Genomic DNA, 12,633 nt, shown 5'->3' with positions numbered 1-12,633 from the left:
ATCCACAGTGGAAATCTTACAGTAATGACTAACTGTGGCGCCATCTGGTGGTAGAATAAAGAATGACAGTGTGATAGACAGCAGTGTGTGTGTGCTGTGCAGCTGGTTGTAATGAATGAGCATGTTGTTGTGTTTGTGTGAAGGTGTTTCTCTGCTATGGATCAGAGTGAGGACAGAGAGGAGGGAGTCCCTCCCTCTAAAAGCTCTCTGTGTGGGGAACATGACAGCCAGACCAAAGCTCAGAGGTGAGATGAGGATCTCTAACTGTCCATCACTGTTCTCCACTCACATCACTCCACCATCATTATACACACTCAAAGCTCTGTGTGTGTTGTGTTGAAGGACAGAGAAGCAGCACAGACCAGACTCTGCTGGACCTGAACCTGAACCTGGACCTGGACCTGGACCTGGACCTGAACCCAGCTGTGTGTCCATGAAGAGTGACTGGTCTATGGGTCGACTTGTTCACTTCAAAGATGGACATCAGTCAGCTGATCAGAGGTCAGACTTACTCTCATAGGAAGACATATAATTAATGTAGAAATTCATTCTTGTGACACATAACTGTGGTAAATAATCAACCCCAGAACTTTCTATGGTAATCCATGATCTTCCTCAGTGGATATAAAACCTGCTCAGGTGTCAAATCAAGATAAATGTACCATTGGTTTAATGTCTGCTCCCATTTGACCTCTTCTCAGTGGATAATACATCTGTTTTTTGTTGAACTTAGAGTATTTACCACAGAAGAGCCATGAGAATAATTATGACTGGGTTTTTATTTCGATCAGGATCCATCAGCAGAGACCAGATTCTCCTGAACCCAGCTGTGTGTCCATGAAGAGTGACCGGTCTAAGGGTCGACTTATTACCTTCAAACATGGACATCAGTCAGCTGATCAGAGGTCAGACTGTAAAATGTTTGTCTGTTATTATCCAACTCTCATAAGAAGAAGTTTGATTGACTGAAACAGTTTTTACACACAATGTCCTCATAAACACAAACACACACACTCCTCCTACAAACACTTTTCTAGAAACCACAAACTTTATGGGTATAACAGTTTTTAAACAGAGGTACAAAGTCTTTACAGAGACAAATGATCAGAGGTCAGACAGAACAGCCTGTGAGTGTTTTACCTGGATCCACTGTGATAGAACACAACACCTTTAACACTGAGTGTCATTATTTATTCTGAGACTTCATCTTTTCTTCACAGAGTTCATCAGCAGAGCTCAGAGGTTCTCAGTGGTCAGTCTGTCCAGCAGCATCAAACACAGCTGGACTCCATATTTATGGTGTGTAAATGTAAAGCACAGCTACTACTGCTGACTACAACTGCCACAGACTAAATACTAAACTACCATTCTGGTCCTAACAGTCTCCATGCTGCACTCTGTAGACCAGCAGCTTTTCAGTCTGTCACTGATCATCTGATGTTGACTTCTACCAGTTACATTTACATTTGATTGTGTTCCAGCTGCTGGAGGAGAACATCAGCAGGTTTGTGAAGAACGAGCTGAAGAAGATGCAGAAGGCTCTGAGTCCAGATTACCCAGAATGCTTAGAGAGTCAGAGTGAGGATAAGGAGGTGTTGGATGGTGAGGAGGAAGAGCAGAGGAGGAACAGCAGAGAGGCATTTCTGAAGATCACAGTGCACTTCCTGAGGAGAATGAAGCAGGAGGAGCTGGCTGAGCGTCTGCAGAACAGTAAGAGGACTTTAACAGATTTAACATGATGGAGAGGAAATGGAGACAACATGGGAGAGGTTTATATTTCAAACTCTGCTGTTTATATGATGCACACATCTGCATCAGATCTATGAATTCTTCTGAGCTGAAAACAGTCAGAAACTGTTTGTCCACAACTGATGAGCTGAATAGATTTCATAGTGGAGGAAAATATAAACATCTGCAGTTTAATGTTTACATTCTACCAATTTACTGTAGAATCATCTGATTGATTTCATTTGTTGTTTGTTCATTCAGGAGCTGGTGCTGCAAAGTGTCGACGTAAACTCAAGTCTAACCTGCAGAAGAAGTTCCAGTGTCTGTTTGAGGGGATCGCTAAAGCAGGAAACCCAACCCTTCTGAATCAGATCTACACACCACTCTACATCACAGAGGGAGGGACTGCAGAGGTCAATGATGAACATGAGATCAGACAGATTGAAACAGCATCCAGGAAACCAGTCAGACCAGAAACAACAATCAGACAAGAAGACATCTTTAAAGCCTTACCTGGAAGAGATGAACCAATCAGAACAGTGATGACAAAGGGAGTGGCTGGCATTGGGAAAACAGTCTTAACACAGAAGTTCACTCTGGACTGGGCTGAAGACAAAGCCAACCAGGACATACACTTCACATTTCCATTCACTTTCAGAGAGCTGAATGTGCTGAAAGAGAAAAAGTACAGCTTGGTGGAACTTGTTCATCACTTCTTTACTGAAACCAAAGAAGCAGGAATCTGCAGGTTTGAAGAGTTCCAGGTTGTGTTCATCTTTGACGGTCTGGATGAGTGTCGACTTCCTCTGGACTTCCACAACACTGAGATCCTGACTGATGTTACAGAGTCCACCTCAGTGGATGTGCTGCTGACAAACCTCATCAGGGGGAAACTGCTTCCCTCTGCTCGCCTCTGGATAACCACACGACCTGCAGCAGCCAATCAGATCCCTCCTGAGTGTGTCGGCATGGTGACAGAGGTCAGAGGGTTCACTGACCCACAGAAGGAGGAGTACTTCAGGAAGAGATTCAGAGATGAGGAGCAGGCCAGCACCATCATCTCCCACATCAAGACATCACGAAGCCTCCACATCATGTGCCACATCCCAGTCTTCTGCTGGATCACTGCTACAGTTCTGGAGGATGTGTTGAAAAGCAGAGAGGGAGGAGAGCTGCCCAAGAGCCTGACTGAGATGTACATCCACTTCCTGGTGGTTCAGTCCAAACTGAAGAACATCAAGTATGATGGAGGAACTGAGACAGATCCACACTGGAGTCCAGAGAGCAGGAAGATGATTGAGTCTCTGGGAAAACTGGCTTTTGAGCAGCTGCAGAAAGGCAACCTGATCTTCTATGAATCAGACTTGACAGAGTGTGGCATCGATATCAGAGCAGCCTCAGTGTACTCAGGAGTGTTCACACAGGTCTTTAAAGAGGAGAGAGGGCTGTACCAGGACAAGGTGTTCTGCTTCGTCCATCTGAGTGTTCAGGAGTTTCTGGCTGCTCTTCATGTCCATCTGACATTCATCAAGTCTGGAGTCAATCTGCTGGAAGAACAACAAACCTCATCCTGGTCTGAAGTGTTCAAAGGCAAATCAGCACGTTTCTACCAGAGAGCTGTGGACGAGGCCTTAAAGAGTCCAAATGGACACCTGGACTTGTTCCTCCGCTTCCTCCTGGGTCTTTCACTGCAGACCAATCAGACTCTCCTACGAGGTCTGCTGACACAGACAGGAAGTAGCTCAAAGACCAATCAGGAAACAGTCAAGTACATCAAGAAGAAGATCAGTGAGAATGTGTCTGCAGAGAGAAGCATCAATCTGTTCCACTGTCTGAATGAACTGAATGATCGTTCTCTAGTGGAGGAGATCCAACAGTACCTGAGATCAGGACGTCTCTCCACAGATAAACTGTCTCCTGCTCAGTGGTCAGCTCTGGTCTTCATCTTACTGTCATCAGAAAAAGATCTGGACGTGTTTGACCTGAAGAAATACTCTGCTTCAGAGGACGCTCTTCTGAGGCTGTTACCAGTGGTCAAAGCTTCAAGTAAAGCTCTGTAAGTGGATGAAACACTGGAACAAGTTCAAATATGTTTAATTTAAAATATGATAAATTAAACATTTTGTGTTTTTTACAAATACTTTCTCCAGGCTGAGTGGCTGTAACCTCTCAAAGAAAAGCTGTGCAGCTCTGTCCTCGGTTCTCAGATCTCAGTCCTCTAGTCTGAGAGATCTGGACCTGAGTAACAACAACCTGCAGAATTCAGGAGTGAAGCAGCTTTCTGCTGGACTGGAGAGTCCAAACTGTACACTGGAAAGTCTCAGGTCAGGGTTCAGATGTTTCATCCTGCTTTACGTCCGTGTGGGAAAATATTGTGAACATCTCTAGGATTTTCCTGCTAAAATATTTTTTTCTAAAACACTGAGTGAACTTTATCTTCTGACTTCCAGTCTGTCAGGATGTCTGATCACAGAGGAAGGCTGTGCTTCTCTGGCCTCATCTCTGTGCTCCAACCCCTCCCATCTGAGAGAGCTGGACCTGAGCTACAATCACCCAGGAGACTCAGGAGAGAAGTTACTGTCTGCTGGACTGAAGGATCCACACTGGAGACTGGACACTCTCTGGTAGGTGTAGAAAACTTTAAAATATAGATAAATGTACAAAAATGAAAGGAAGTGTGTTTTCTGTAAACTACAGATACATTAATTCAAAGACTACATTTACCATCATCCTTTGTTTTCTTGTGGGTTTCTGTCCTGTTTGTTGGGTATGTTCAGTATGTTATGTGAGTGATGTAATCTAAACCAATCAGAGATCACTTTGGGGGAGGCAGACTGTAGCCACATGTGGGTGTGAAGTAGAAAACCAAGGGTGAGGCTGAATAGTGTTTTTTGTTTAGGAAGCTTCCTCACTGAGTGAAATGACCCAGAAGTATCTAAATGGCATCTATGACAAGAGCTGGTTGAATTCTCTAAATGCTAAGGAACGATGATTCAGTGCTTCCTTTCTAACCTCCTTTAGCACAGAGTACACCTGACCATCCTTTATGAAAGGAGAGGAGATATTGAAGTGATGACTGGCTCTATCCTCAGGACAACATGCAGAGATCAATATTTAATCTAGTGATTTATCATGTGGGAGGACATATTTGTTCATCACATCTTCTTCTTCAGGTCTTTTCCTCTCAGACTTCAGTGAAAGAATCCAGCAGACAGTTGAGACAGATGAGTTTCAGCCTGTTTCTGTGTCACTCTGACAAACTGAGGAACACTGCTTCATGTTGAACAGCAGTTAGGACTCATGTTGGATAGAAAATCATTCTGACTGTGTTTCTTCCTCCAGGGTGGACCATGGTGGAGAGCAGTGCTTAAAACCTGGTGTGAAGAAGTGTAAGTGTGGATTGAATTTGATTCATGACAACTAAACAGCACACAGTCAGTTTCTCTTTAAATACAAAGTTGGTCTTTGTGGTGTTTATTCATTAAAACATTACTGACAAAATGTGTCATCATGAAACTTTATAGAAATGAACAACAGATCAGAAGTTAAACAGAGAATAAATCCATCAGGTGTGTCAGATGATAAACTGCTGCTGTGTTGTTTCTTCTTCTCTTCATCAGATTTCTGTGAACTCACACTGGACACAAACACAGTGAATAGATTCCTCAAACTGTCTGACAACAACAAGAAGGTGATAGACGTGAAGGAGTTTCAGTCATATCCTGATCATCCAGACAGATTTGAACCCTGGCCTCAGCTGCTGTGCAGTAATGGTCTGACTGGTCGCTGTTACTGGGAGGTCGAGTGGAGTGGAAGAGTTGAAATATCAGTGAGTTACAGAAGAATCGGCAGGAAAGGAAACCGTGATGACTGTGTGTTTGGATGGAACAATCAGTCCTGGAGACTGTTCTGCTCTGATGATCGTTACTCTTTCCGTCACAATAAGATAGAAACACCCATCCCCTCCTCCTCCTCCTCCTCCTCTGTCTCTAACAGAGTAGCAGTGTATGTGGACTGTCCTGCTGGCACTCTGTCCTTCTACAGAGTCTCCTCTGACACACTGATCCACCTCCACACCTTCAACACCACATTCACTGAACCTCTGTATGCTGGGTTTGGGTTTTATCCTGGTTCCTCAGTGTCTGTGTGTCCTCTGTCTGAGTGAGAGTCTCCTCCTGTGGAGACAAACAGTCACACAGCTGACTGAAGACAGCTGCTGAAATCACTGATAACTCAGCAGTGAACAATAGAAACAGGAAGTGACAGCAGCTTCCTGTGTTTAAATGTTGATGGTGGACGAGGTTTCACTCTGGTTTCATTTGGATCACTGACTGTGCTTTAATGTCAGAATATAGTTTCTATTAGAAGTAGTGAAATGATCTCCTCTGGACTGAATTGATGTGTAAAAACTGTGTTGACTCTGATATTCACTTGAGTAAAGTTTTCTTGGAGCAGCATCTAGCAGCTGTTAGTGGCTGTTAGTGGCTGTTAGTTATTCCATTTTATCAGGATCTTAAAGTGAAGTTTTTCCTGAAAATGTCCACCAGACATCCCAGTCTGTTTGACATCAGCTCAGTTTGTGTTCAATCATTAACATCAACGTATGTTTCTATGTGATGTATGTATATAATAACATGTATGGGCTGCTTTCCTTTAGGTTTTCTTGCCTCTGCAGGTGATGTAAATATTATCTTGTAAGTCCATGTTTGCTGGGCAGCTTTGGCTGTTTTATACTTCAATAAAGATATTAATACTTACTACTTATTCAGAGTACATCACTTGTCTTTTACATGGTCATTGCTTTTTCTCTTTGCTGTAATCAATGTGTAATGTTATACTACTTCTAATTCTACTAAACTATTTGTGTATTTCTCTAAACTGAAAGCTTCACCTTCAGGTTCAGCTCTTTCTTCACCAAGATGTTCCGGTACTGCACCCATCCACCTGTCAATCTCCTGCTCCACCTTACCCTCACTGTGAACAAGACCCCAGATACGTAACCTCTTCAGCCCCCCCCCCCCCTCCCCCATTAGCCCATCTTTTTCCAGTAGAGCACCATGGCCTCAGATGTAGAGGTGCTGACTCTCATTCCGACGGCTTTACATTCGGCTGCAAACCGTCCCAGAGCCTGTTGGAGGTCTTCACCTGTAGAGTCCAACAGAACAACATCAACCACAAAAAGCAGGTTTCTCCATTGTTGCCCACGTGGGCGGTGAAGTCCCCCAGCAGAACTAAGGACCCTCCAGGGCCCAGAGAGTCCAAGAAGGCCGGGTACTCTGAGCTGCTGTTCGCTGCAGACACACAGACACCAGTCAGAGTCTTCCTCCCAAAAACACCAAGTCACAAGGAGGCGACCCTCTCGTTCTGCAGGGAGAACACCTCCACTGCACTCAGCCAGAGACTGACAGTCCAGCTCCTCTCCAGGAGTTTGGTTCCAGAGCTGGTGCTGTGTGTAGAGATCAGCCTGAATATATCAAGTAGGTACCACTCCACCTCCCACAACAGCTCCAGCTCCTTCCCCACCAGCGAGGTGATGTTCAACGTCACTAGAGTTAATTTACGATGCCAAGGATCCGCATGTCCAGTCACACACTCCAACCTACTTACTGATCAACATCACACTCGACTCTAGACTTCGTCCCTGCCGGTGGTGGACCCACAGGGTGGAAACTCTAACTCAGGGTTGTGCCTGACCAGGTCCCGTGGGGTCAAAGCCCAGCCACCAGTGAGCTCTCCTGCCAGGCCTGGCTCCAGGTGAGTGCCCCGGTGTACCTCTTCCGAGCACAGTTCTCACCTACCTGAAGTGTTCAAGTTCATGGGTCTATGAATCGTTCTTGGTCTGAACCCTCACCTGGGACCAGTTTGTCTTGGGAGACTGTAAAGGGAATGTTTCCTCCAACCACACAGCTCCACACAGGGAAACATAAACCTTGGTGACGGTTATTTAGCAGAGCGGTTCATAATAAATTATACTCATGTTTGACCAGGAAACAACTGGATGAGCACATTTCCCATTTATAACAAAATCACCAAACCAAATATCCTGAGAATGAACACTTCACAGCTGCTTTAAGAAAATTAATGAGACAATGAAATGAACCATTAAACCTTCAGATATCATCACACACTTCTACTGACTGACAGGATTACTGTATGAGCTTTTATATTTATTCATTCTGCCTTTAAGTGAACACAGACACATCCATCAGTCTCTGCTGCAGGTTTAAAGTTATTTAATATATTTTGGTTGATGAATCTTCTGACAGACAGTAAATCATCTCTGCTGTTGCTGTGTTCTTTTAATATTTTAACTCTCCTGATGAACTCATCATTAAAATATGCTTCACAAAGTCCATTAGAAGTTAATGTCATGTTTCCTGTGAGCAGCTCAGTGTTCAGGATCTCAAACTAACAGATACAAACATAATTCCTCCAAACTCAACCAATCAGGAAACATTTTTAGCTTCAGGATGTGTTATAAATATGACTCTGGACTCTATGAATCCTAAGTGTGTTAAATGAAGTCAGTGTTGAATGAAGACAGCGCAGCAGCAGCAGGTAGTTTGGGGCCACAGAGACTTTATTAGATATTTCAGGTGTTAGATGCGTCCAACAGGTCGAGACAGGAAATAGAAAATCCTTCACATGTTGGAAGACTGAAGTCTAACTGAGCAGCTCTACACGTCCTGCAGCTTCAGGACTGTTTCTGTTACACTGAGGGGGGGTGAGAGGGAGGGGTTGGTGAGGGGGGGTGAGGGGCAGGTGTCAGAGGTCAAAGGTTACAGTGACAAAGTTCACTTCTGCTCGGGCATCAGGTCGTCGATGCTCTCGCCGCCCTCCAGACGCTTCTCCATGTCCACCAGCAGGTTGACTCCGTCCACGACCATCTGGACCAGCTCCACCTCTGAGAAGCCCAGCCGGTCGGCGTTCGAGATGTCAAAGACTCCGCCCACCGCCGCCGTGTCCACGCCACCTGCAGACACACACAGGAAGTGATGTCACGAGGCAAGTATCTGATTGGCTTTTAATTAGTTTTATTTATTTGCACAAAAAACAAATAATGTATTAAAGTAGTTTATTCATAAACACGTCGAACAGGATCAAGTTTAAATATGGAAACTGATTTAATCTATAGCTCATTTCACACAAAGCTTTATGGTTCATATAGTAAATAAAGTGTTTAAGTTTCTACAAACAGAAAAGTATGTTGTTTTTTTAATTGTTAAGAATCCATTTATTCATATTTCACATATGAACCTAAATATAATGAGCTGATACTCAAACTAAACTGATTCAACACATTTTCTATTTGGACCAAACTGAACCTTCCTCTCTGTAAATGTTTCCAGGAAATCAGTCGTAGTCAGATTAAAGAGTCGTTTACTTGATTAATTGATGGCACCCTGTTTACTGCAGCCAGCCAATCAGGGCAGAGCTTTGATGAAAGCAGCTGCTTCCTGTTGGAGGCGTGTCTTCGTGTTGTAACCGACGGTAACGGTCTGAGCTTTAAACAGACGATCATCATGTGATCAGTAATGAGCTACAGGCTGGAACTTTACCTGACCCTAACTCTGATCCCTTTATTCCAGCTGAACAAACACAACTGTCTGTCTGCCTGTCTGTCTACCTGTCTGTCTGTCCACCTGTCTGTCTGTCTGTCTGTCTGTATGTCTGTATGTCTACCTGTCTGTCCGTCTGTCTGTCTGTCCACCTGTCTGACTACCTGTCTGTCTGTCCACCTGCCTGTCTGTCTACCTGTCTGTCTACCTGTCTGTCTGTCCACCTGTCTGTCTGTACCTGTGCCTCTCTTCTGCAGCCTCAGCCTCTTGAGGATCTCTCCGAACTTCTCGTGCTTGCTGACGTTGGGCAGCTTGACGTGGACTCCGGCCCTCAGCCCGGTCCCCAGGTTGGATGGACAGGTGAGGACGTATCCCAGGTGTTCGTTCCACATGAACTCGTGACCTCGCTCCTTAAACAAGCTCTCGATCTGCAGACACAGAGAGAGAGAGAGAGAGACAGGTGTTCAGGTTAGGAGCTTCAGCTCAGAAGAATCTGTCCAGGAAACAGGAAACAGGAAGTGTGAGTGCAGTTGTGGACCTTGGTGAGTCCGGTGCAGAAGCGGGAGAACACATCCCTCATGTTGCCTCCTTTCTGCATGCTGATGACACGCAGGTGATCCTCCTCGTTCACCCACACCAGGAAGGTCTTGTTATCGTTGTGCCTGCAGAGCAACGAGAGAAGAGCGTTACCCGACACGAAACAGGAAGTCTGAACAGACTGACTGCAGGCGGGGTTGCTGCCCCAAGCCGAAGTATCTGGGGTCTTGTTCACAGTGAGGGTAAGGTGGTTCAGTCAGGATCCAGGTCTGACTCGGTATCATCTCTGCTCCCTCAGAAATACAGCTTTACTTTAATCCCCCCCCTCCCCCCTCAGCAGGTCGGAGGTCAGAGGTCGTACTCACCAGATGCCGCGGCCGTCGGGCCAGTCGCGGGCCATGCCAGATGACAGCAGCAGAGGGGAGACGGGTTTGTCAAACAGGAAGTGGTCATCGATCAGCTGCTGCTGTTCCTCGTCCGTCATGTTCTTCAGAGCGTAGTACTTCCCCTTCAAGTCTCCGTCCAGGATGTCCAGACCTGCAGGCGTCACACAGGAGGTCAAAGGTCACAACACACACACAGCTGCTTTCAGGATGTTATTATTTTATTTATTTCACAAAGAAAATGAGATGTGTGCTTTTATTTTGGCAGCTTCGTGTCACAAGAGAAACATTACAAATTAACTTCTGTAGAACTATTAAAACTACAAAACGTTTAATTAAGAGACTGCAAAAATAATTCATTAACACTAAAACCTTCATGACATGTTTCACTGTGATATTTTTACTGGTCAGGTTTAAACTGAACGACTGTCAACAGGAAGTGACTCAACTTTAAATTAAAACTTTAGAGATTATGAAAATATTCTGAGCTGAACTTTAACATCCAGTCAGTTTAATAAGAACAGATAAACACGTTCGTCCAACATTTTAATTTAACGATAGATAATAATCTGTGAGTCTGCATCCTGCTGTCTGCCGGTCTGGTCTGATCCAGTTGAGTCCAGTTGAGTCTCATTTGAATAATAAAGGTTGTTCCAGCTCTGAGCTCTCGGCCTCATTAAGAGTCTCAGCAGGACGACTCTGAGCTCGCCGTTATGTAACGTTTGATCTGCTGCTGCATTTACTGCCGCGCTCACTGAGGCATGATGGGAAATATCTAAATAAAGACATTTCCTTTTCAGCTGAAATAAAACCAGACGGATGAAGGTCAGTTCCTCCTCTGCCTCAGTGACTCAGCAGCGGGCACAGAACCAGCAGGGGGCGCTGCAGGAGTGTCAGTCAGGACCATGATGATGATGATGATGATGATGATGATGATACAGGAGTTATTCTATGAAGCGCTCTGAAGACAACGTGATTGGCTGCTGTTAGCAAAGTGAAATCACTGCTAACATGTAAAAGCAGCTTTGTGACGAGAGATGAATCATTTAATGACACGTTCATCCTGTTAAACTGTTACAGGAATGTTCAACTGAAGCTAAAACCTTTTTAACTCATTGGCTGCCATTGACGTCAATTATGTTTTTCTCTCTTTCTTTTGGTACCTTCGGTGTTTACATCGTCATAGAACACAATATTCTGGGGGTCTTGAAAGATCGGTCACAATGCTGGCAGTATGGGGCTCTGGCAGCCAATGAGTTAATCTGATTCTCAAAGCTCCTCAGCTGCAGCTCCTCTACCGCTGAAACACTAAATAATCCTAAATATTAACTTTGATCTTTACATCAGACGACTTCCTGCAGACTTCGGTGCTGCATGTTAATTATAACTTACAGTTTGTTGCTGAGGTTGATTTAAGAACTCAGTGAATATCGTTATGAAGCGTCAGCAGCAGATAAACCGCTGACTCATCAAAACTGATCCAGCATCACATGATAGAACTGATCAGTCTACAGATTAACCAGCTACAGTCAGTCTGCCCCCCGCCTGCAGTCAGCCTGCCCCCCCGCCTGCAGTCAGCCTGCCCCCTGTCTACAGAAGAAGATTTTGACTCAAACTGAACATCTTATATCTGTGTTTTCTTATTGGTCGCTGCACGGCTGACGGCTGACGGTGATTGGTTGACACATCTGTCCATCACACTGACCTGACGCCTGACTGCAGATTAATCATTAAAATAATATTAAAGTGTAAAATCTATATTGTTTCTACTTTAAGGTTTATTTTTGGGTTTCAGTATCTGACAGACAGGAAACAGCTCAGAGGGTCCGGACCGGACGCTCTGATTGGCCTTTTCTGGCATCTTTCAAAGATTTCTAATTCTTCTCATTTACACTTTTATATATTTACTGTTATCAGCCTGGATCCAGTCTGCAGGTCTAATCTCTGAGTGAGTCTGAGCTGTTTAAGGTGCAGCGCTGCGTCCTGCAGGCGGGGGGCAGACTGACTGCAGGCGGAGGGGCAGGCGGGGGGCAGACTGACTGCAGGCGGGGGGGCAGGCGGGGGGCAGACTGACTGCAGGCGGGGGGGCAGGCGGGGGGCAGGCGGGGGGCAGGCAGGGGGCAGACTGACTGCAGACGGGGGGCAGACTGACTGCAGGCGGAGGGGCAGACTGACTGCAGGCGGAGGGGCAGACTGACTGCAGTGCTGCATCCTGCAGACAGGGGGCAGACTGACTGCAGGCGGGGGGGCAGACTGACTGCAGTGCTGCATCCTGCAGACAGGGGGCAGACTGACTGCAGGCGGGGGGGCAGACTGACTGCAGGCGGGGGGCAGACTGACTGCAGACGGGGGGGCGGGGGGCAGAAACACTAAACTAAGGAAGTGATGTCATACTTTCGATGGAGAGGTTCTCGATGGCGCGGCGT

The 12,633-nt window shown here is 45.5% G+C and overlaps 2 protein-coding genes across 3 annotated transcripts in view; one reads left to right on the top strand and one right to left on the bottom strand.

Annotated features, from left to right (window-relative positions):
• Positions 1 to 156: 156 nt before the first annotated feature.
• LOC128377357 (NLR family CARD domain-containing protein 3-like) lies at positions 157 to 5,902 on the top strand. The gene is made up of 9 exons (XM_053337301.1): positions 157 to 245; positions 792 to 905; positions 1,221 to 1,299; positions 1,482 to 1,710; positions 1,990 to 3,784; positions 3,879 to 4,052; positions 4,179 to 4,352; positions 5,071 to 5,117; positions 5,349 to 5,902. The coding sequence occupies exons 1-9, from the start codon at positions 157 to 159 to the stop codon at positions 5,891 to 5,893; spliced, it is 3,246 nt and encodes a 1,081-aa protein (XP_053193276.1). The 3' UTR covers positions 5,894 to 5,902.
• A 2,620-nt stretch (positions 5,903 to 8,522) lies between these two features.
• LOC128377371 (creatine kinase B-type-like) overlaps positions 8,523 to 12,633 on the bottom strand; it is a 5,339-nt gene continuing 1,228 nt past the window's right edge. For both annotated transcript variants that reach the window (XM_053337317.1, XM_053337319.1), the window contains exons 3-7: positions 12,602 to 12,633; positions 10,190 to 10,361; positions 9,826 to 9,949; positions 9,526 to 9,715; positions 8,523 to 8,701 (exon numbers count right to left, since the gene is read on the bottom strand). The exon at positions 12,602 to 12,633 is cut by the window's right edge and continues 101 nt beyond it. In XM_053337317.1, coding sequence (XP_053193292.1) covers positions 8,523 to 8,701; positions 9,526 to 9,715; positions 9,826 to 9,949; positions 10,190 to 10,361; positions 12,602 to 12,633 — 697 coding nt within the window. The remainder of the gene's footprint in view (positions 8,702 to 9,525; positions 9,716 to 9,825; positions 9,950 to 10,189; positions 10,362 to 12,601) is intronic.

The sequence above is a fragment of the Scomber japonicus genome, chromosome 17 (genome assembly GCF_027409825.1).
Source record: "Scomber japonicus isolate fScoJap1 chromosome 17, fScoJap1.pri, whole genome shotgun sequence".
NCBI classification, from domain to species: Eukaryota; Metazoa; Chordata; class Actinopteri; order Scombriformes; family Scombridae; genus Scomber; species Scomber japonicus.
The sequence above is the reverse complement of the archived record's forward strand: the minus strand, read 5'-3'. Positions and strand labels throughout refer to the sequence as shown.